Source organism: Psammomys obesus, unplaced genomic scaffold (assembly GCF_907164565.1).
Source record: "Psammomys obesus unplaced genomic scaffold, mPsaObe1.curated_primary_1811, whole genome shotgun sequence".
Classification (NCBI taxonomy): domain Eukaryota; kingdom Metazoa; phylum Chordata; class Mammalia; order Rodentia; family Muridae; genus Psammomys; species Psammomys obesus.
The window spans coordinates 25578579-25602285 of NW_026596134.1; the positions used below are offsets into that span (position 1 = coordinate 25578579).

The 23707-nt window shown below is 40.6% G+C and overlaps 2 protein-coding genes across 5 annotated transcripts in view; both read right to left on the reverse strand.

The window, feature by feature from the left end:
* Nucleotides 1-15779, reverse strand: part of Znf410 (zinc finger protein 410) — a 31673-nt gene extending 15894 nt beyond the window's left edge. For 2 of the 4 annotated variants that reach the window (XM_055593259.1, XM_055593256.1), the window contains exons 1-6: nt 15698-15779; nt 10316-10498; nt 9267-9402; nt 6818-7036; nt 4869-5060; nt 407-557 (exon numbers count right to left, since the gene is read on the reverse strand). In XM_055593259.1, the coding sequence (XP_055449234.1) occupies nt 407-557; nt 4869-5060; nt 6818-7036; nt 9267-9402; nt 10316-10348 (731 nt within the window). In that variant the 5' untranslated portion in view covers nt 10349-10498; nt 15698-15779. Of the gene's footprint in view, nt 1-406; nt 558-4868; nt 5061-6817; nt 7037-9266; nt 9403-10315; nt 10499-13128; nt 13206-15697 lie in introns of those variants that run through there. The other 2 variants (XM_055593257.1, XM_055593260.1) reach the window with 2 other exon arrangements.
* A 1132-nt stretch (nt 15780-16911) lies between these two features.
* Nucleotides 16912-23707, reverse strand: part of Ptgr2 (prostaglandin reductase 2) — a 33273-nt gene continuing 26477 nt past the window's right edge. Inside the window, 3 exon segments of the mRNA XM_055593261.1 lie at nt 16912-18879; nt 21656-21695; nt 23256-23343. Coding sequence (XP_055449236.1) covers nt 18803-18879; nt 21656-21695; nt 23256-23343 — 205 coding nt within the window. The 3' untranslated portion in view covers nt 16912-18802.

The following is a 23707-nucleotide window of genomic DNA, read 5'->3' on the forward strand; positions in this document are numbered from 1 at the left end:
CCACATGGCAGTTCACAATTGTCTGTAATTCCAGTTCCAGGGGATCTGACACCCTCACATAGACATACATGGAGGCAGAATACCAATGTAAATAAAATAAAGCAATTTTTTTAAGTTTAAAAAAAAAAAGACTTTAAAAAGAAAGAGAGAGACAGATGGACCGACAATAAGAGATCTTGGTTTTCTGAGACATGGTCTCTCTATATAGTCCAAGCTGATCTCAAATTTGCCAGCCTTCTAAAAGCTAAGATAACGCGTGTGTGTGTGTGTGTGTGTGTGTGTGTGTGTGTGTGTGTGTGTATCATCACACCTGACTGAAAAAGACATTTCAGCCAGCACAACCGGTGTCCCTGCGTTCCTTTAGTTTGTCTATTCAAGGACAAGTTTCTCTTTAGGATTTGCTCACCGATGAGTTTTAAGGTGGTACTTGAAATGAGCTGGCCACACAAATGTCCGGTCACAGCCTTCAACTGTGCACTTGAGCTTCTTTTCCACTTGAGGAAGGGGCCCAGAATCTTTGGGTTGCCCATCACTAGAACCAAGGTGGACATTTTCTCCTGTAACAAATGACATATTTATAATTCAGGGAATAAACCTGCTCAGATACTCAGATTCAAACAAACTCCTACACTTCATTCCTAGTGATCATTAATCAGATATCTGCTCATATTTACTCTGTATAGACATGAGAATACTCTACAGCCCCATCCAGAGAACTAATCACAGTTATCATGTTCCCAAGACTAGGTTCTGACAAATATAGATATATCAAATAAGGCTCCCTTCCACATATTTCACAAAGAATTAAAACTACTCTATAGATACCAGGCATGATGGTACACACCTGTAATCTCAGCTTAGTGGGAGAAGTAGCAGGATCAAAATTCAAGGTCATCCTTGATTGAGTAGTCTCAAAAAAGAACCCACTTCAAAACAAACACCCCACCCACTTTGTTACACATAGGTTGGCTGGTAGAGAAGTGACACCCAGAGTGAAGGCTACAGAGGTAACTTGAAATTCTAGGTAATAAAACCTTGAATTTTAAGGAAAAACCGTTACTCTGGCTGAGTAAGTTAATTGCAGATTTTTATCAAAGATGGCCATTCATAAGACTTCTATTTTTTGAACCAACTTGTTCATTTTCTACCATCTGAAGGATAAGAACAACCTTCTAATTTCCTATCCCACCCCTTTCTGGTTATCCAATGATTAAAAATGTAAAACCTCAGATGAATTTTAAGGTTTTAATCAAACTTTTATTAAAGAGAGAGTATCTACAGGCATGCTGTTGCATAAATCAAGGGAGGCAAGCAGAGTAAACCATGCCTCCATTAAATGTACATAAGATCAGTTAATGAAAAAATGTATGCAAGCTCCATACCAGCAGGCAGTGCTCCTTCTCTTTCACTGAGTCACTCCCTCTGCCATGAGCATGCTGAGTTTCTCTGTATTACATACAATTTAGAAATGGCATTTATGCCGGGCCTGGTGGCACACGCCTTTAATCGCAGCACTCTGGGAGGCAGAGGCAGGCAGATCTTCGTAAGTTCTAGGGCAGCCTGGTCTATAAGGTAAGTCCAGGACAGCCAGGGCTATTACACAGAGGAAACCCTGTCTCAAAAAACAAAAAACAAAGGGGCATAGGAAAAGAAGAGCGAGGGAGGATGGGATTGGGAGAGAATGAGGGAGGAGGCTACAGCTAGGATACAAAGTGAATAAACTGTAATTAATCAAAATAAAATTAAATTAAAAAAAGAATGTGATTTGTATTTCCAATTTTCACTCTGAAAGCAAAGAACAGGATATAATGTGCTGTACTTTTCATAGTCCCTATAAACAGTTGATCAAAGGCAGTTTCTGTCCCCCTAGCAATTTTTCTATCACTACATTCTCCTTTACAACTGATTTTATCAAGTTAACTGTTATGAAATAATTGTCTTAGGTCAGGACATAATTTCAGATGTTTCCTGCTGGCTAACATTAACATTTTCTTTCATAATATTGTTATCCATTTTTAAACATATTTAATCAACAAAGTTAAGTTTTAACCAGGACAAAAGTATATATAACATAAAAATTTCTCATTAATCTGAGATTCAACTAATCAGTTTCTAACGAAAGGTCGATAGAAGGACTGTGCTAATCTAGAGATTGACATCAGTAAACAACTGGAGCTTTGTAAATTCAATTTTGTACATAAATGAAGATTACAGAGAGCAGCAGAACCAAAAAATTTGAACACAGGGGTCTTTCCAGAGACTCATACTCTAACCAAGTACCATGCATGGAGATAACCTAGAACCCCTGCACAGATGTAGCCCATGGCAGTTCAGTGTCCAAGTGGGTCACATAGTGATGGGAACAGGGACTGTCTCTGACATGAACTGATTGGCCTGCTCTTTGATCACCTCCCCCTGAAGGGGGAGCAGCCTTACCAGGCCACAGAAGATGACAATGCAGCCACTCCTGATGAGATCTGATAGACTAGGATCAGAAGGAAGAAGAGGGGGACCTCCCCTATCAGTGGACTTGGGGAGGGGCATGCATGCAGAAAGGGGAGAGAAGGTGGGATTAGGAGGGAAGGAGGGAGAAGTTTATGTGGGAATACAAAGTGAATAAAGTATAATTAATAAAAATTAAAATTAAAAAAAAAGAATACTAAGGGCCAGCAAAATGACTCAATGGGTAAAGGTTCTTGTTGCTAAGCTTTAAGAACTTCATTTAATCTCTAGGACTCACAAGGGAGAAGAGACCCAACTTTCACAAAGTTGTCCTCTAATCCCTACAGGTATGTAAGCAGGCATACACACACACACACACAAAGAAAAATAATGTTGAGTTGGACAAAGTTGCATATGCATAAAATAGCAGGGGCTGAGACAAGGAAATAGAGAGTTTGAGGTGGCCTATGTTACAGAGAAAAAAAAAGTTAAAAAAAAAAAACCAAAAAAAAAACAACCTCACCAACCAAAGAGACTACATGGACAGGACCTAGGTGGCCTACACATATGTAACCTATGGGAAGTTTGATCTTGTTGAGCGGGTGCTGTCAATGACATGGACTGTGTTACCTGCTTTTGATCACTTCCCCCTATTGGGACTGCCTTGCCTGGCCTCAGTGGATGAGGATGAGCTCAGTCATGATGCGACTTGATGTGCTGGGGTGGGTTGGTGGGGAGAGGGGCTCCCCTTTTCTGAGGAGAAGGGGAAAGGGGGAGGAGGAAGAGGGTAGGAAGGAAGAGCCGGGAAGAGAGGAGGGAGGGGGCTATGATTGGGTTGTAAAGTAAATATATAAATTAAAAAATCTCACTAGTATAATTGTAATAAAACAAATACATAATGGATAAACTAGAGATGTAGCTCAGATGAAAGCCCTGAATTTGATTCCCAAACTCACATCAACCATGCATGATAGCATACACTTCTAACTCCAGTACTCTTGAGGTAGAGGCAAGAGAATCAAAAGTTCAAGGCCATCCCTAGCTTAGCTACATAGTAAGTTTCATACTAATCTGGGAAAGATAAGATAATGTAAAAAGGAAGGAAGGAAGGAAGGAAGGAAGGAAGGAAGGAAGGAAGGAAGGAAAGAAGGAAGGAAGTTAGGAAAGAAGGAAGGAAAAAGAGAGAAAGAAAGACAGCCAGGCAGGCACACAGACAGACAAAGACATACATACATACTTATAAACAATAAAGCAAGGCTAAGAAATCAATAGAACCCATCCTCTTTAACATTATAATGCACCATCAAATATAGGGCTGATTTTTCACACACATACACAAAGCAGACAGGATGGTATATGCCTGTAAGCCTAGCTACACAAGAGGCTAAAACAGGAGGTTAAGCCTGGCACGGTGGCACACACTGAGGACAGCCCGGTCTACAAAGCAAGTTCCAGGATAGTCAGGGCTACACAGAGAAACCCTGTCATGAAAAACCAAAAGAGCCCACCACCACCACTACCACAAAAAACAAAACAAAACAAAACAAAAGGCAGGAAGATAACATTTCAGGCCAGCTTGGGAACTTAGATCTTGCCCCAGAACATGGTAAGAAAGGGCTGCAGATAGAACCGGCTAGGTTCGGTAGAACACATGCCTAGCAGGCAGGAGATCTTACATGACCCAATACTGAGAGGAAATCAAGGAATGGCATGTGTGCTAAGACGCATTAAAGTACTGAAGCAGAGGCGGGCAGATCCCTGTGAATTCAAGGCTACCCTGATCTACATAGTGCATTCCAGGACAGCCAGAGCTACAGAGACCTTGCCTCAAAACAAAAACAAAAACAAAAAAAACACTGAGTAAAATCACCTCATTATATGGTAATTAACAAAACTGCCATGAATATCAACATAGCTTTAGCAGAATGAGTCAGACTCAGCATTAATTTTATAATCGTATTTTTATTAACTGATAAAGCGACTTTAATTTCTTTGAGCTCTAAATATAAGACATTTATATAATTTTTATCTTTACATATTTAAGCACAATGACAATAAAAACACTCAAGATAACCTCAGAATCTGTACTAGTTTCCTGTTTTTGGAGATATGGGCTATGTAGCCCATGCTGGCCTTGAAACTGCAATCCTCCTGCTTCAGCCTCATGGATGCTGTGACTAAGGTTTTGTGCCACTGCTACAGGCCCCTAGTTGTTCTCTAAAAGACACTCTGTACATTTCTTAAAAGTTAGAAATTCAAAACATAAGTTTAGTTGATTTGGTAGACAAAGCCCAAGTTGTTTTATAAAAAGGACAATTTTATTTTTAGGTCTCCATCGTCATCAACAAAATAATTTGTTACACACAATTCAAAGTACAGCTATTGCATTACCCAATGTCTGTATGAAAATGACATAGGAGTCTCACCGCTGCTGCTGGTTTTTGCATTCTTTGCTAGTTGTGCGCGAGTAGCAGCAATCAAACTGTCATGGGCCAGTTCCTGAACCCGGAGGAACCATGGGATACTACTGTCTGTGCTCTCCCCAGACAGAAAGTCATTCCCTGAGTCCTCTGTCTCATCCTGTACAAACACGAAGTGCTCAGCTGAAGAGCCCAGACCTGGGAGAAAGAAGAGCAAGAAGATCAATCAACATCCTTTCATTAGTCCTGGCCCAGAGACTTTATGTCCTGAATCAATTATTCTAGATCTTTCCTTCTCACTTCAAGTTTCTCTTCTCATAAATAATTAAGATATCATTTTCCCATTCAGCCCACAGTCTAATTGTTAACTCTGCCTCCTCTTGTTGCAGAGGCAAAATGCTCCTTCCAGGCAACCAGACCACCTCCCACTTGAAAATTTCCAAACTCAGTCATTCTCTCTTGAATGTTTCAGTTAAGATCTCTCTCATTGAAGCTGGAAAGGTGGCTCAGCCCTTAAGAGATGGGATTAAAGGTGAACCCCCGAGACCAACAAGGTTTTTTGTTTGTTTTAGCTCCCCGCCTTTCTTCTTCTTTCTTTTTTCAGAGTTCAGAACTTTTAGTCTGCCCTATAAGGTCACTGAAGTAAAAACGTGATGAACATTTTGTTTTAGTTTTTCAAGACAAGGCTTCTTTGTGTAGCCTTGGTTGTCCTGGAGTCATTTTCTAGACCAGGCTGGCCTGATGAGACCTGCCTGCCTCTGCCTCCTTGAGTGCTGGGATTACAGGTGTGTACCACTGCGCCCAGCTCCAATGTTGTTTTTTAAAATTTATTATTATTATTGGTTTTGTGTGAAACAGGCCCTGACTATGTTGCCTAGGCTAGTCTCAAACTTGTTGCTCTCCTGCTTCAGCATCATGGGCACTGGGTTTCCAGGTATGTACTAAGTTTCAAAAATAACTCTACCTTCTAACTTGTATTTCCATTCAGTCACACTCACTTCTCTCCACACATCTACCTTCCAATAACTTATTTTTGCAAAGGCCACCAGATAGATATTTAATCACAGTAGTCCATCCTATAATACTTGGAATCTTTTAGTATCTTTTTTTCTTAAAACATTTTCTTCCCTTGGTTTCCCAAGCACCATTCTCTTCAGGTTCTACTTGTGGTGCTGCTGCCCTCTTCAATGTCCTCTTTCCCAGGTTTCTAAGCTTACCCCTTTCACACCTATGCTTCAAACTTCCCTGGAATCAATGACTGTATGACCCAGGCTTTACATTTCCTGGATGTGATGAGGAGCCCAACTGCCTACTTTGTACCATATCTCTCCAGAACACTGGATCCCTCTCTTTAACTCTCTAAAGGATACTTGATATGCCTCCAAAATCAAAACATCAACAGATATAATTGGAACTAAGCATCCCCTCCCAAGCCTCTTCTTGCTCTCACTATCCTGGTCAAGGGCAGCACATTAATTTCCCAAACAAGAAATGTTCCCGTTGCAAGGTGTAGTGACACACTTTACCCCTGCACTCAGCAGCAAGAGGCAGAGGGGTCCCATATTCAAGGCAGTCAATGCTACATGGAGAAACCACAATATACAAGGAGTTTACCATTTGATACACAGCACCTAATATTCAACACTCCTTCCAGGAGTAGGCAGTGTCCTCATTTTGCAAACAAATTGTGCTGAGGAGAAGAACAGGAGTGATAAAAGCCAAAGTAAAGAGCAGACTTTTCTTACATTTGGCAAAATTAATAACCAACTATCTCACAAACTTAAACAAGAGGAAATGCAGAGTCATCATACAATCTTTGTGCTTCCTTTATATATTCAACTGGTCACAAGGTCACACAAGATTCTTTGCATCTTATGTACATTAAATATTTGTCCCACCTTTAACTTTTTTCCCATTAAAAAAATGAGTCGAGTTCAGAAAAGACTAAAACCTACCTGCTCTTGTTAGGTTAAGGAGAATAAAAGAAGTGCTGTCACTTGGCTGTAGGTCTTGCAACAAGCTAGGAGAATCTGGAGTAGATAAAAACTCTGGGGACTTCTGCACAGTCTGAGCCCTCGTCTCTTCTCCGTCTGGGCCCACATTCACCTGAAGACTCCTCAAAACAGCTGAAGAAGGGACCTCCTTGGAGGAATTAGTATGATTTGCAGTATCATCTAGTGGAGGAAATAGCAAAGCTTTATGCAGTACTAACCTCCAGGGAGCTCACCTTTTCAATACCTTTTCACCTAAGAACAAAACTTAAATTTGTTTCTAGCACCCTTACAAGAACAGGCTGCAGTCTCATTTTTGTAAACACAAAACCTACCATAGAATCATCAAAGGGGGAAAACAGCATGGGAAACCACTGACATTTTGTAGAATAATCAGTATTCGTCATTACAGTTTTTGGGTTTATTTTGAATGTACCTAAATAATTTAAAGACTTGCTCTAAAGAAGTTCAGAGGCAGGTAGATTTCTCTGAGTTAGAAGCCAACCTGATCTACAGAGCAAATTCCAGAATAGCCAGGACTATATACAGACCCAGTCTTAAAATTCCAAAAGAGAAGCTTGTTCTAAGGGTGGCTACATGGAGATTCTGAAACTCTGCCCCCCACCCTGCCGAGACAGAGTTTTTCTGTGTAGCCTTGGCCATAGTGGACTCACTTTGTAGACCAGGCTGGCCTCGAACTCACAAGAGATCCACCTGCCTCTGCCTTCCAGAGGGCTGGGATTATGTGTGTGGGCCACCACGACCAGCTCACCTTTTTTTTTTTTTAATATATAGTCATTATAACAGAGTAAGGACTTTTTTGCTTCTATTTTAATTCCCTGTTGCTATTCTTACTCAACAATTTAAAATTGAGACAAAAACTTCAGGAGGTCAGAGAACTTAACTAAAAAAACCTAGCTATCTGTATAGCTTGAAGGAGAGATTTGGAGAATATGACTCACAATATGTTAGCAGAAACATAAGAACAGATGTGAAAGAGCTAGGATTACCAAGGGAAACTTTTAAAGGACTCATTTTATTTCATGTGTATGTACGTGCGAGCACATCTGTATGGGTGTTCATGTCTATTCATGAGGGAAGCCAAAATAGAGTATCAACCCATGAACATTGGCTCCTCCCTTTAATCCCAGCATTGAGGAGGCTGAAACAGATGAATCTCAGTTCAAGGTCAGCCTGGTCTACACAGCAAGTCCTCCTCTCAAACAAAACAGCGTGTCAGATCTTTACAGTTGTTTTTTAAATTTGCTACATTTACTTAGAGTATGTGCCTGCACATTCATGCTGCTCTGCATATGTGGAAGTCTGAGGGCAACTTCCAGAAGTCAGTTCTCTTTTTCACCATATAAGTTCCAGGGATCAAACTAGGGTCACCACTCCTTTTTGTTCTGTGGAGTCAAACTCCAGTCCTCATGACTACATAGCAAGTGCTCTTAGCCAGCGAACCATCTCTCCAGCCCACGACAGGAAAATTTTATTGTTGGTTGAATATATGTTTTTCTTGAATCTTAAAAAAACTCAGTCTTTACAGAACATATTAGAAGGTGGTAATCAGAATTTAAAACAAACAACTGTCATCAACAAGCTAACACTGACCTCCCCCTGATTAGAATTAACATTTCAAATAGTCCTCAAATAGCTTAGATTTAAAAGAAAGGAAGAAAAACAGAAAAAAGAAAAGAAAAAAAAAGAAGAGAAGAGAAGAGAAGAGAAGAGAAGAGAAGAGAAAAGAAAAGAAAAGAAAAGAAAAGAAAAGAAAAGAAAAGAAAAGAAAAGCCTTTAAAAATATTGTATAGGGCCAGTAGTAGCACACAGCCTTTAATTCCAGCAAAAGCAGAGGCAGGTAGATCACTGTGAGTTCCAGGCCCATCCGGGCTACATAGCCAGGACCTCGTGTCAAAAACAAACAAACAAAAGATTATAAAATCATTTCCTCAACTACACTAGACTTTATACCATTACATCCATCGCTACAGCCTGGCTTCTTACCTTTCTCTGCCAATACTAATGATCTCCTCCTTTCCATCTTTGTGTCCTTGGCCTCTTAGGGGCCTTTGACACAGATTTTTCTTGGGTCACATGACTCTTAGCTGTGCTGACATTCATCTCAATATTCTACTTCATCATTCTTCCCTCCTTTTCAGGCTCTCTTGCCTGATACTGTCAAAAGGGAGTCCCACAGTGCTTCAGTGGCCTTCCTGTCTCACATTCAGATAATCAATCCTATGGCTCACACTACTTAGATGCTCATGACTTTCATGGCTGCTTTTTTCCATGATTTCTAAATTTTAGTTCTATCAATCAGATGCAAAATCAATTATCCATTCGACTCTTGCCACAGAGTAGGCTAACCTCTTGAGTCTTCTTTGTCCTCTCTGCAGTAAACATATTTTACCTGGTAACATTAGCCGACTGCATTCTGAGGCCTCTGTCACTGGAAGGAGGGATAAGCAAGTAATGTCTTTAGCTTCTGATTCTACTAGCCCTTGTCCCAGGGGGATGGAGGTATTCTGAACAAACTGAACCAGGAGCTGAGGAGGGGAAAAGAGGGAACAATGAGAAACAGGGTTGTTAGGAATGAATCTCAACTTTTAAATTTATCAACAAGTGATAATATAATTACATCTTATTCCTGGTCTCAGTCATATACACAGAAAAACTAAATTAAGTACATTTATTAAGGTGTTTGTTCTACAGAACAGTTATTTATAAAATTAAGTTAATCTGTCATTTTCTATCAAAGAAAAACTTTAAAAGTGTACTTTGAAATGATGAGCTGGTTTTTTAAAAATCAACTGCATGGTACTGGTTACTTCTTACACAGCATTTTCCTGGCTAGAGGTTAATTTAATCTTCCTATTAAATTCCCAAGTGAACATGTATTTTTTACAAATGAGGAATGGATCTGAAAACACTGACTTGCCTAAGATGACGTAACTAGTTAGAGTTCCAGTCTTCAAAATTAAGTAATGATTTCAAATTTGGTGACTTTTGTATTTAGTACTTTATATTATGGAACCCAAACTTATTAAAATTAAGGTACAAAAAGTGATTGAAATTGTAAAAGGATTAACTCTCCCAATAATGTTCAGAAAGAAAATAATTTTCAATTATATATAAAATTAACAATTTGTATAAATATATACACACACATATATAGCACAATTACATAGTATAAAAATACTTTAGGAATATAAAATATTTCATTAATTTAAGCACTTTAAGTATTTCATTAAATACTTAAATAGTAAATGTAAAAAACCCACAAAAGATAGAAACAGAATAATGAAGTCTTTGAGAAAACATTAAGTAACATAAAAATAATAAACTGAGAGTTGTAGTAAAAATCATTTGGCTCACACAGTCAAAACTGTTTACTATCAAGCCACTACAGAAGTTGTTTCCTGACCAATGGACTAAGAATAAACAGCTAAAGAGGCTCACCTCTGGTTTGGACTCTAACTCATCTGATAACATTGATTCAGCTTCTGAAATCCTGTAGCTGTTCAGGGGACAGGTTCAAATCTAATTCAGAGTCAAAGACACCTTCCTTTCACAGTCATATCCCTTTAAGAAACATTATGCTTTTCCTGTAGGATGCTGAACTAGGTTGGTAATCAATTTAACCTAAAATAGGGGTAAAAAGAGAAAGACACAGCATTAAGAGCAGTAGGAAAATGTAGCCAAATAAACAAAAGCATCCTTTTATATCTAAAAATCACAAGTAGATAAAGAATTCAGCCCACAACATTTGTTTAAACTAGAACAAGCCAATAAATATCAAACCTATAAAAGTATTGCTTTGGTAAACTATTTCTACTTACTTCAAAAAATTTATTTTTAGCCAGGCTGTGAAGGCATATGCCTTTGATCCCAGCATTTGGGAGGCAGAGGCAGGCAGATCTGTGTGTTTGAAACCAGCCTGGTCTACAGAGTGAGTTCAGGACAGCCAGGGCTACACAAAGAAACCCTGTCTTGAAAAAAAAAAAAAAATTTCATGCATGTGTAATGCCCTGTGTGTCCAAGTGTCCACAGAGTTCAACAGAAGGTATCAGACTCTCCTGGAGCCCCAAGGAGTCCCAGGTGGTTGTAAGCTGCCCTGTGTGGATGCTAGGAACCAAATTTTGGTTCTCTGCAAGAACAGCAAGTTATCTTAAGCACTACTTCTAATGAAGCTCTGACTGGCTTGAAATTCACACATAGACAGCTGGCCTCCCGTGGTCTCCTACCTTTCCCTCCTGAGTGCTGGCAGGGAGTGCAGGTATCATCACACCTGCCTATGAAAAGGCCTTAAATATGGAAAAGCTACATTTCCAAAGATGTTCATCAAAAATATAAGACAAGGGCTGGAGAGATGAGCACTATCTACTCTTCCAAAGGTCCCAAGTTCAATTCCCAGCAACTACATGATGGCTCATAATCATCTATACTGGGATTTGATGCCCTCTTCTGGCATGCAGGTGTACATGCTGATAGAGCACTTACCTACATTAAATAAATAAATCTTTAAAAACATATAAGACAAAAAACTGGAAGCAACATACAATTGCTTTTTAGAAAACCTGAGCACCAACACACATACACAATATAGGCCATGGCTATATGGCATTGTCACTTCAAAATACAATTATGTGTGGGGATGTAGTTCAGTGGCAGAACATTTGCATAGCATGTACAAGTACCTGGGTTTGATTCACAACACCACAAATATGCACACACACACGATTATTAACACCATACAACAACAAAGAAAACTGATTACAAATCTATTTCCCATTTTAACATTAATTATAACATGCATTAAAAAAGAAGAAATTCACTCAGATAGTAACAAGAGCTATACTGTGTAATAGGACAGCATGACTTTCTTTTCTTGGTTCTAAAAGGTAATTATGCTGTTTCGATAATTTAAAAATAAGCCTAGCAGGGGCATGGTGGTACATGCCTATGATCTCAGCCTGGGCTCTAACAGCAAATTCAAGGCCTGTCTGGGCTACTCTATCTGTGATACTCAGAAAGCCAAAAAACTAATACTAATCAAGTCTAGAGGTGTTAACTCAGTGGTAAAGCACAGGCCTAGCATGTGACAGGGCTCTGAGTGCAATCTCCAGCAATTAGAAAACAAAACACAACAGGGGTGGGGTGGAGTGAGGTGGGGGTGGAGCTGTTAGGTGCTTCCCAAAGGCAGCACTCTTAGGACACAGAAGCAATGGATTCACCTTCATTCTCCCTCCTCCCATCTCTCCTCATTCCCTGGTCACCCTGGAAACTGGACCTAAGGTCTATCTACGCTAACTAAGCACAGACCTTGCTAGTCCCCAACCCAAAACCCATGCTTAACTCCCACCACCCCAGTATTTTGGCACATGAATTCACTTAATTTGGTATAATTGCTGGTAAAATTGGAAATACTTCTTGCCAAAAAGTAAAAACAGTAAAAAATGTACCAAGGATGGAAGTTTTCCATTAATACCAGTAGACAGGTAGAAGGGAAAGTTAGACTAAGACGGATGTTAAGTAATACTGGAATTAGGGCCTGTAAGATGGCGCAGTCTGTAAAGGTGCTTTGGCTCCATACCTGACAACCTCAGTTCAGTCCCCAGGACCCATATGAAAGGAGAGAACTAACTCCCACAAGCTGTCCTCTGACCCCCACATATGTGCACACACAAGTAAGCACGTATAATTTTTAAAAGAAATATTGGAATTAATGCTGTTTGTTCACGTCTCTACCTCTTTTTAGCAGCCTGAAATCCAATTTATAAGATATATTTAACAAAGTATCCTAAATGATCAAATTTTTTTTCTACATACATTTTTCTTCCTCAAGCACTACAATAATTTAATATGGTTTATCCACTCTTCTTCATGAGAGGAAGAAACCAAGGTTTAATAAAGCATTTCACTGAGTTATTATGCTGCATAAGCAAGTAGGCATGAACGGTTAACATAATCAGGAAATGATTACATCTAAGTTGGACCTTAAATTTCCAGGGCTTAGCAATTCCTCTTCCCAATTTCAGCTCACATAACAAGCCAAGAAATTACTAGGTGTTTGTTCAGGTTATCTTTAAAGTACACCCACTTTGAGAGTCCTAGATTGTAGAATCACTAAGAAATGAGGCAATTCATTGACCCTTAGGTGTTACCTGTAATGTCTTTTTGATTTAGTGTTTTTATTTTAATAATCTTTGAAAACAAAGAAGGCTATTCTGGAACAACTGCAATATGCATTTCATAACTGAACACAGCCATACCTGGCGCCCACTTGATGGCTTGTAGAGGTACTGAATGAAGAAATGAAGTAGAATGCACTAGAATACGCTGGACTCCCAAGAATGCTCAAGAGCACAGTGGTTAATTCAGGGTTCCACGTGGACTTCATCTGTAACAGGGAACTTGCTAAGCACCCTAGCCAGCACTGCAATGGCAAAGACCCAGACTAGGATTGTTGCTATTTCCAATTCTACTACTTAGTTAGCCCAGTTCAAAAGCTGCAACGTAAATTTTGTTCTTGATGCAAATGCATTTTTTTTTTCCTTGCAATGCAAATCTTTTTAAAAAATAAGTTTTGGGCCAGACATGGTGGCACACACTTTAATTCCACAACTCTGGAAGCATGGGCAAGCATATCTCTAAACGTTGGAGTCCATCCTGGTCTACATAGTGAGTACCAGACCAGCCAAGGTCTCAAAAATGAAGTTTCACTAAGACAGCTTACATAACACAAAATTTGCCCGTTTTTACTGAAAATGTATTGTGCATGGTTTTCACCACATGTATGCAGTACCCATGGAGGCAGAGGGCAATAGACCCTCTGAAACTGGAGTTACAGATGGTTGTAAATCACCATGTGAGGTGCTGACAACTAAACCCAGGTCCTTTACAAGAGCAGCAAGTGCTCTTCACTGCTGAGCCATCTTTCCAGATCCCAAACTCACACATTTTGAAAAGCACAGTTAAACTGACTTTAAGTGTATTCATAGTTCCAGATTCACAAGCACTACTGGTTTTGTTTGTTTGAGTGTTCTGGGGGGAGGGGTAGCTGAAGGCAAACAAACAGGCTCTTGCATAGCTCAGGCTGACCTACAACTCTATATGTATCTGAGACTGGCCTTAAACTTTGGCTCTCTCCTGCTTACACCTACCAGTACTGAGATTAAGGTGTTTACCACCATGCTTGGCTAATTTTACATTTTCCCAAAAGACCCCCTGAAATCACTACCCACTTCTAATGTAGTCATTACTGTGCACTTAAAGGACTTCCATAAAAGCTTCCCTGTGAGCATATAAAAAGCACTAAATAAATATTCAGATAAAGGGTAATATGACAAATGATATCCAATTCCCAACCCCTTTGCTCCTGACTTCTCAATTCCAAACCTTCATTATTGTTTGCTGAGTAATTTTGCATATATATTCATCAGCATTTCAAACCAAACCATGTCAAACCCAGATTATCATCTCCCCTACCAAACCTGTTCTTCTTGAGTTATCCCTTTTGTTGCTCAATCCTCTTCCCACTCGCCTGCAAAGGATACCTAGCAGTGCCTCTCATTCTATAGTCATTACTGACTTCCTCAAATTTATTCCTACTATGATGTTGTTTAGATTTCTCAGTATCTTTCAACTTTTTTTTTTTTTTTTTTTTTTTCAGTCAACTACACTATTAACACAGGCTCTAACTGGCCACCTCGGCTTTAAGTTACCTTCCCTATCTTTCTTGTACCCAAACACTGATTATTTTTCCAAATACAAAAATGTTGTCACTTCTTGAACACAAAGTTTAGTCTCAGAATAATGGTCAAATCCCTGAGGGTAAACCTCTTCACTGACATACTCAATGCCATCATTACCCGCCCCCCCCCAAAAAAAAACCCTAGAAATTTTGGAAAATACCCAAAATTCGACACCTGCTCGGATGCAAAGCTTAAATTAGACTCCAAAACTTCTGATGTTTATTTGTCCTGTATTATGCCATACTCTACTATAACAGGATGTAATTTCTCAGTGCCAAACACCCAGAATTGCCCGTCTTTACTTCAAAATGTTTTACTCTCTTTGCATGTGTTACACTGACCCTTGTGTCAAAGACTAATGTAAAAGTATGACCTCTTAATCCCAAACCAGTAATATTTAAATCCCAAATGGTATCCAAGTACATCTCTGAGCCTCATGAGCAAATGGGATAAAGTTTAATAAACTAATTGGATCCTCTTCTCGAGAAACCAGAGGACAAGTTCAATGCACAAAGCACATCCTGGCTGCAAACACTCGCTGCCCACACACGGGCCTGAAGTGACAGGCAAAGGACACATCACGGGTCCCGGCCCCGGTCCGCAGACGGCTCCATTCCCGACCAAGGAATGAGTGGACGCAGGAAAGGAACCGGCAGCTCTGGGTGAAACGCCAGCAGGGCACCGCTGCCAACCCTTCCCGCCAGCACAAAGGCCTCAGTCAAAGGCCCGAAGGTCCGCCGGCAGGCCCAGCTGCGGGTGTAGTCCGGAGCCTCCGCCCCAGGGACTCGCTAACTCCGGCTTTCTGGGGGACAGTCTGGCTTCCAAGCACCCTCCCGCAAAATACAAGCAAAGAAGACGCAACAGCGCGGCCCCAAAACCTGAAAGGGGAAGTGGGGAAGGCGCGGGGCTTCGGACCGGTCGCTCCCGGCCCGCTAGACGCCAGACGCCGGGGGAGTCCAAGGGGACGGCTTCCTCGTGCCCTTCGGGGGCGAACTCGACTCTAGATCCCCCAACTCCGCAGTGGCTTCCTTTCTGTCCGGGACCACCGAGCCGAGCGGGGTGTGGCCGGCCCCGGCCCGAAGCTCACCTTTCAGTCCAGGGCAGCTGGCTGTCCGTCAGTCAGTCCCGAATTCCGTCCACACACGGCGTCTTCCGGCCCCAGCCGGAAGCAGCTCCAGAGCGGGACAGGAAGTTTGGCCACCCCACACGAGCATACCCGCTCGCTTTCTTCTCCGCCCAGAGGGTGTCACTCAGGTCGAGGTGTCGACCCTCTGGCAGCTGCTGGGACGGGTTCCCGGCTCCTCTACCCACAGGGGTCCGGAATGAGGACCCGCAGCGCCCCGCCCCCGCCTCTCTGCCCTTCAGGGCTGTCGGGGCCGCGAAGTCTGAAACCAGGTCAGTTCGTTCTAGCCGTGACGTAACCGCCTTCCCGCTGATGTGGATGTGTGCGGTGGCGGTGGCTGAGGTGGGTGGAGAGGAGGGGGTTAGCGTTCTCCGGAGCAGAGGGCTTAAGACAGCTAACAACGCTCCCGAAACACCAAAACTCCATAAAGAGGACCCGAAGTCTTCATGGCCCAAGGAGGAGCCCAGAAATCAAGCCTTGCATCGCCCATAGGGCTGGGTATGAATTTAGGCACGTGCGCAGCTTTGGAAACATTTAAGAATTCCCGAGATCTTGGATAGCCTAACTGAAGGCTCAGATACCCGAGTTCCAAGCTGGGTAATAGTTCTTGCTGTAACTTTGGCTGACTGCATAAAATGTGAAGACCTGGCTGGCGTGGTGGAACACGCCTAGCACTTCGAGCACTTGGGAGTTCCAGGCGAGCTAGGGCTACATAGTGAGACCCTGTCAAAAAAACAAACCCATGGTGTGGTTTGGTGATTAAAGATAGTGCCCGTGAGAATTAATGTTCTCTCAAGGCGCTTATTTTCAAGTTTTAGAGATAAGCCAGGAATCTAACTGAGCTAGGGAGTGGTAGTTTGGGTACAAGACGTTCTTGGAGAAAACCTTTCCTCGATACTTGATGCTGGGCACCGAGAAGCGTGGCTGCAATGCCATTTGAGGATTGCCGTGACAAGGACAACTGGGTTACACAGTATCTGGGAAAAACCTTGGGTGGCAAGGAAATGTTTACTGGGAGTTAAAATCCTAAAGTTTAAGAATTAAAAAACAAAGTTAAATTTGGCAGTTACTACTGCCATGAAGTAGTAACTTCATCATATGAAGAAATGAAGAGCCTTCCAGACAGACAAAGTGGTCCAGAGGAAGTATATAAAAGGTTAGCTCGCTGCAAAACTGGATTGAGTGATTACTAATACAATTTTAATATACTTGTTGTAAGTTTTGCCTATAAAGTACATTGGCTATATACATTGGCCATAAGTCAGTCAGAAAACAGCTCCAGTTTGGCTATTCTAAAGGTTGAGTTACAATTAATAAAACAAATTCAATACATCAGTACATCTGGAATATTTGTGTCTATAACCACCGGCTAATTTACTTAGTCCTATCATTTTCTGAAGCTTGTTCACTTGGGGCTCGATAGGGAGTGGGTGGGATTGCTGATTAGCCCCTAGAATACCCATTAGTGTTCTGGCTTGAGCACTCCCCCACCCACTTCAATCACTGAAATTCTGAGTGATGTTTCTATCTACTTGCCCTCCAAAGTAGAGGCCCAGCATGGTGGTACAGGGCCTTTAACTTAAGCAGTCTGTAGGCAGACAGGCAAGTGGATCTTTTGAGTTCCAAGACAGCCTGGATTACATAGCAAGCTACATAACAGACTCTGTCTCAAAAAAAGAAAAAAAAAAGACTCCTAAAGTAAACACAAGCTTTTATCAATATACAATAAGTTCTTAGGCTTGCAACACAGCCACAAAAAGATCATCTTCTGGATATCAATCTGGTCTTTTGAACTTTCCATCAAGTCAACTGAACTCATTTCTCTTCACATAACACTCCCAACTCAAAACTTGTGCCCTTCTACCCCAAAACTGTTCCACAATCTATAAATTCTCCCAGTGCTACCCCCAACCCTGTATACTTATACATTAGAAGCCTCTCATTGGGCAGGCTGGAGAGATGACTCAGAACTTTAGAGTACCTGCTGCTCTACCAGAGGACCTGCATTAAAGAACCCAGCACCCACATGGTGGTTCAAAACTCTCCACTTCCAAGGGATCCAATGCCTTCTTCTAGTCCCAGCAGGAAGCAGGCATGAACATGGTGTACAGACAGACATGCAGGTACTTAAAATAAAGATTTTTAAAGTCATTAAAAATCTGGAAAGGCCATCTCAATTCTAATAAGTTTAAGAATAATGTTAAAAAAATTTTCCCAGTTCAACAGATGTTTACTGCTTCTCACCTAGGATTAGCAGTATGTTTACTCAGTTTTTAAACTAATTTAAAGATGTATTATGTATGATCCATTAACAGCTGTGTTAACTCTCTAGGGATTTTTAAATATTTGATACAAATATATGTAATATTAGTTTTTATAAACAAATTAGCTAGGTAGTGAGTGACACCTGCCTGGAATCCCAGCAGTCTCAGCAGTGGGGAACCTGAGGAGTCAGCACAGCCTGAGCTACACTAACACAACCATGTCCAATATAGTTATTACTAGTATTATTGTAAGAAAAATAAATCAGGCATAGTGGTACATGCCTATGATCCCAGCACTTAGGAGGTGAGGCCACAAGGATCACCAATTTGAGGCCAGTGTGTACTATTGAGATCCTGTGTCAAAAATAAAAAGGAAAGAAAAACAAATGATACTAACTTCAATCTATTGTGGCAGTGGTTCTCAAGCTTCCTACTGCTGTGACCCTTTAATACAGTTCCTCATGTTTTGGTGTCTCCAACCATAAAATTATCTTGTTGTTACTTCATAACTGTAATTTTGTTAGTTATGAATAATAGTCATGTAAATATCTGATATGCAGGATATCTGATATACAACCCCCCCCGGGGGGCCATGACCCACAGGTTGAGAACCACTGTATTATGGTAAGCAGTCATGTTAGATGTATAGAGAATATGATATTGAAGATTAAGGTTATGTAATTAAGAAACTATTATCACATTTAAACCAATAATTGTCTATATCGTAAGATTACTTTTTAAATGTGTCTTAATAGTCTTCGTGTAAAGTGGGAAATGTAGGGTTTCTCTGATGAAGATGCAGCGACTACAGAGAAGAATCTTCTGAAATGCAGACGATCTGCTTCCCTATGTTGCCTCCGGTCATCATGGACTGGAATGCAACTGAAAGAAAACAAACAAACAAACAAACAAACAAACAGGTTGGTTGTCTGAAAAGAGAAATGTTACTATATATTTGTTAGATCTTTTAGTCTGAATAATTTCAGTGATTTTTCTTTTTAAATTTATTTTTTGCTGGGTGGTGGTGGTATACACCTTTAATCTTTTAGAGGTCTAGGTTCAGTTCCTAGCACCTACGTGACAGTTCACAACTAGTTCCAGGTCATCCAGAGCCCTCTTCAGGTCCTGTCAGACGTATATGCGTGTTGCACTCTTGCATACATGCAGGCAAAACACTCTTTGTGTGTCTTGCCTACGTGTATGTATGTACACCACATGCATGCCTGCTGCTCATGGAGTTCAGAAGAGAGTGTTGGATTCCCTAGAGCTGGTGCTAGGAATAGGAATGGCTGTGAGCCACCATGTGGGTGTTAGGAACGGAACCCATGTCCTCTGCAAGAATAACAAGCATTCTCAACCACTAAGCCATCTCTCCAGCTCCAGATAAAAATAAATTACCCCCCCCCCCCAAGACAGCATTTCTCTGTGTAGCCCTGGCTGTCCTGGAACTTGCTGTGAAGACTAGGCTGGCCTTGAACTCACAGAGATCCTCCTGCCTCTGCCTTTGGAGTGTGCTGGGATTAAAGGTGTGTGTGTGTGTGTGTGTGTGTGTGTGTGTACGCGCGTGCCACCGGCATTCAGCTTCTGTGTGTGTGTTTAATATTACACACAGAAGGAGACTCATAGTGTATACATGTAATCCCAGCACTCTGGAGCCAAGGCTAGAGGATTATGTTGTTTAAGGTCAGTCTGGGCTATACAGCAAGATTCTAAAACAACCAAAAAGAGTTGGGCAGGAGAGAAAGCACATTGCCTCCCTCAGATATGCATTATTTTAGAAACCTGGGGAGACATTCCATCTAAACACTGAGCTTGTAAATTGGGGATCTGCCCCAGCTTGGCCTCAAGAAAAAGTTAATGCATTCTTGAATGTGAGGAAAGGAAGAAGAAAAGGAAAAGAGATCTTATTTCAAACAGGTACAAGTAGGATACAACAGAATCAAATACCATTCTGAATCACTGCTGTTGGGCTGGGGACATAGCCCGGCTGGTAAAGCACCTGCCTGCCCAGCATATGAGAGGCTCTGGGTTAAACCCCAGCACCACATATAGGAAGACTGTGGCTTTTGCTTGAAGTTTTTGGGGCAGGAATATCAGATTTCAGAATAATCCTAAGCCTCGACTCATGAATCCTAGTCTCAAAAAGACTGAAAGACAACAACCCTACTGCTATTTAAACTGGAAATACCTAGTTGGTATCCATATAGAGGGACAAAATCTGAAGAATAAAGGCAAGTAAATATGGGGCAAAAATATCAGCAAAAACAATTTTAAGTAATTCAAAATTTTAGAAACTTAAGTTTTATTTATTTATTTTGTTTATTTTGGAAATATACTTTTTTTAAAAAAGAAAAAAAATCAGTTTGTCTTAAGCCTTTTCACTTGAAATTAATAAAAGAATATCTATGTTAGGCAAAAAAAAAAAAGATTTTAGAAGTCTGATTAATCTGATGTCTGAGAAACATTTAATCTAAAAAGTTACCTAAGGCCTATAAAGTTTTCATACTACTTATATTTTTATAAGCTGTCTGAGAAACCAAAGATATATATGTAATATCTGAAATATGAAAACTGCCTCTTGATATAATTTGCATATGGAATATCATGCTGTAAGTGCTCGGTCCTCAGCTAGTGGTACTATTTTAGAAGGTTCTAGAAACTTTAGTAAGTGGGACTTCGCTGGAGAAAGAATGTCACTAGAGTTGGGTCCTCCCTGCTTCTGTTTTCTTGATGTGAACACTGCCTTCATGTACTCCACTATCATGGTGATCTGCCCTACCCAAGTGCATGGGGCCAAGTGACCCATGTGAATTGAACCCTCTAAAATCATGAGCAAAATAATTCCTCCCTAGAATTGTTTCACTTACTTTGTCACAATGATGAAAAGGTAACGAGTACACATTAAATATCACTAGAGTAAACTCTAATGGTGTTGGATTGCAATATTTAAGAAACCTACATATATAGGACAGTTCATAGGGAGGAGATTATTTTTCATTATTTTCATTTTTATTTTTGAGACCGAATCTCACACAGCTGAGAATGGCTGCATTGATTATGCTGCCTAGACCACCTGAATTTGGGATTACAGTGGTTACTACTATGCGTGATTTTTCTGGGCTCCATTTATGGTAAACAAGCACTCTATACCAACTAGCCTACATCCTCAGTTCCAACAATAAATTATTAACAAGATGGGTGTGGTGGCAAATACCTGTAATTCCAGCACTTGGGAGGTGAGAGCCGAGAAAAGGAATTTAAGGTCAGCCTCAGCTACCTATCAAATTGAAAGCCAACCAGGGCTACACAACACCTAGTCTCAGAAAAGCTCTGCTCCACCTCTCCCTTCCCCCTCCAAGAAAAGAGAAAAGTAAAATAAAGGAGAGAAGACAGAGCTCAGTCTTAGAGGCCTTGCCTAATGTACATAAAGTCCCAAGTTCCATTCTCCTTCACTGTATAAAACAAATGCAGTCTTTCAGTTAACACTGACCCTCAGTGCCTCCAAGAGGGGCGGGGTAGTGGCTAGGGTTTAGCACATTGGTGAAGTGTGTGCTGAACATGAAAGAAGCCACCTGTTCGTTCTCTAGAATAAAAGAAAGTAACACCTGAAAGGTAACATTAAAAGAAAAATCATGAAATAAATCTGCATTCATCTTACCTCCCATGTTTTCCAGTCCATTTATCACAGTCTCCTTGATCTGTAAATCAAAACGGCTAGATTTAGGATTAATGGTTTTCATAAAAGGAAGCAATATAATTTAGAATAGAAAAGATTCTTTATTTCAGATAGGTCACCCAGAAAAGTTTGTTGATTGATTTTTTTCCAATAAAATCCTATATTTGTTGTCTAATTAAAGAAAAAAACTTTATTTTTTTTTTAATTTATTTGTTTTATAGTTAAGTGCACACATATCTTAGCATGAATGTGGAAGTCAGAGGACAACTTGCAGATGTCGGTTCTTTTTTTTCTTTTTCTTTTTCTTTTTGTGACAGGTTTCTCTTTATAGACCAGTCTGGTCTCAAAGGCAGAAAGTAGACTGCCTCTGCCTCCTGAATGCTGGGTTTAAAGACATGAACCCTGGTCCTCTTGCAAGAGAAGTCAGTGCTTTTAATCGCTGAGCCATCTCTTCAGCCCCAATTTGTTAATAAACATCACTTTAGATTTCAGAAGAAATACCTATTGATTTTGTAAATAATTCATGAAAGTAAAACTTAATAACTGTTTAAAAGATTTTATTTTTATTTTATGTGTATGAGTGTTTTACATGCATGCATGTATATATGTAAGTACATGTGTGAACCACTTGTGCCTGGTGCCCTGGGAGCACCAGAAAAGGTTAATGAATCCCCTGGAACTGGAGTTATAAACAGCTGGTAGCAGCCATGTGGGAACTAGGAACCAATCCCAGGTCCTCTACAAAAGCAGCAAGTACTCTTAAGCACTGAGCAGCTTCTGCAGTCCTGAAATTAATAAACTATTGCATAAAAGTTAAAAAGGGGCGGGTTCTCAATCAGGAGATTATAGTCATCTGGGAGGAAATTTTATTCAGAGATTAACTTTTTTGTTTGGTGTAGTTTGGTTTTCGAGACACGGCTTCTCTCTATAACAACCTTGTCTGTCCTGGAACTCCAGGAACTCTAGGCTGGCTTCAAACTCCCAGAGATAGCCCGCCTGCCTCTGCTGGGATTAGGGGCATGCGTCATCATGCCTGGTTTGAGATTAATTTTTAAACCGTGGGGGAGGAGGTGCATGTCCGTGTGTATGTGCATATGGATGCAGCTGCTTGGGGTTCCACAAAGGGTCACAGTCCCTGGAAATGCAGTTACAGTCACTTGTGGGCAGCCTGACATAAGTGCTCGAAAACAAACTTGGGTGCTCCGCAAAAGCAGTATGTGCTCCTAACCACTGAGCCATCTCTCTTGCCCATCTTTTGTATGAATTTTTCGTAATGAAACAAATGTTTGCCATAGTAAAGTCAAACAAAACAAAAGTGCCAAGTGGCAGGAAAAATATACATTTATAGCTAATAAATAGTAGAAGTTGGGGATTTGCCTCAGTTGGCGGAGTACTTGGCTAAGTCCTGTGTCCAAGACCCAGAACCACAGAAATTGGGCATGGTAGCATGTGCCTATAATCCCCGCACTAGTGAGCTAGAGGTAGGAGGCTAAGAGTTCAAGGTCATTTCCAGCTACATGTCAAGTTTCATGCCAGTCGGGGCTACATGAGACCTTGTTTCAAAAGCAAAAAGAAGTGTTACCTTTAGCTTTCCTTCTTTAAACCACTGACTCAGCTGAAGAATTCCAGGCTCAAATCTATCTTTGTAATTTAATACCATAAACCTCTCTCTGAAAGTAGAGAATAAAAGAATAACGATTAGAGAATATTTCAAGACTGAGAACCCAAAATCAAATCTTTCAAAATGGCAATACCTGTGTTAGTTTTTAAATTTGCATATAACTATACTAGTCTGGTTGGATAATGTTGTAGGTGTAGTTAAGGGGTAAGCACACTAAACTCTTGACTGTTTATGCCTGCTTATCTACAACCTATTCGTCAACAGCACTGTGAATTTTCCTTTGTGGATAACACTCTTTTCCCATCCTCACATGATTTCATCCAGTCAAAACCAGAAATATTAGTTTTCTGGGAACCAGTTCACCAAGATTTTAATATTGGGGGGCCTCCCTAAGTATATATACTTTTCAGTTT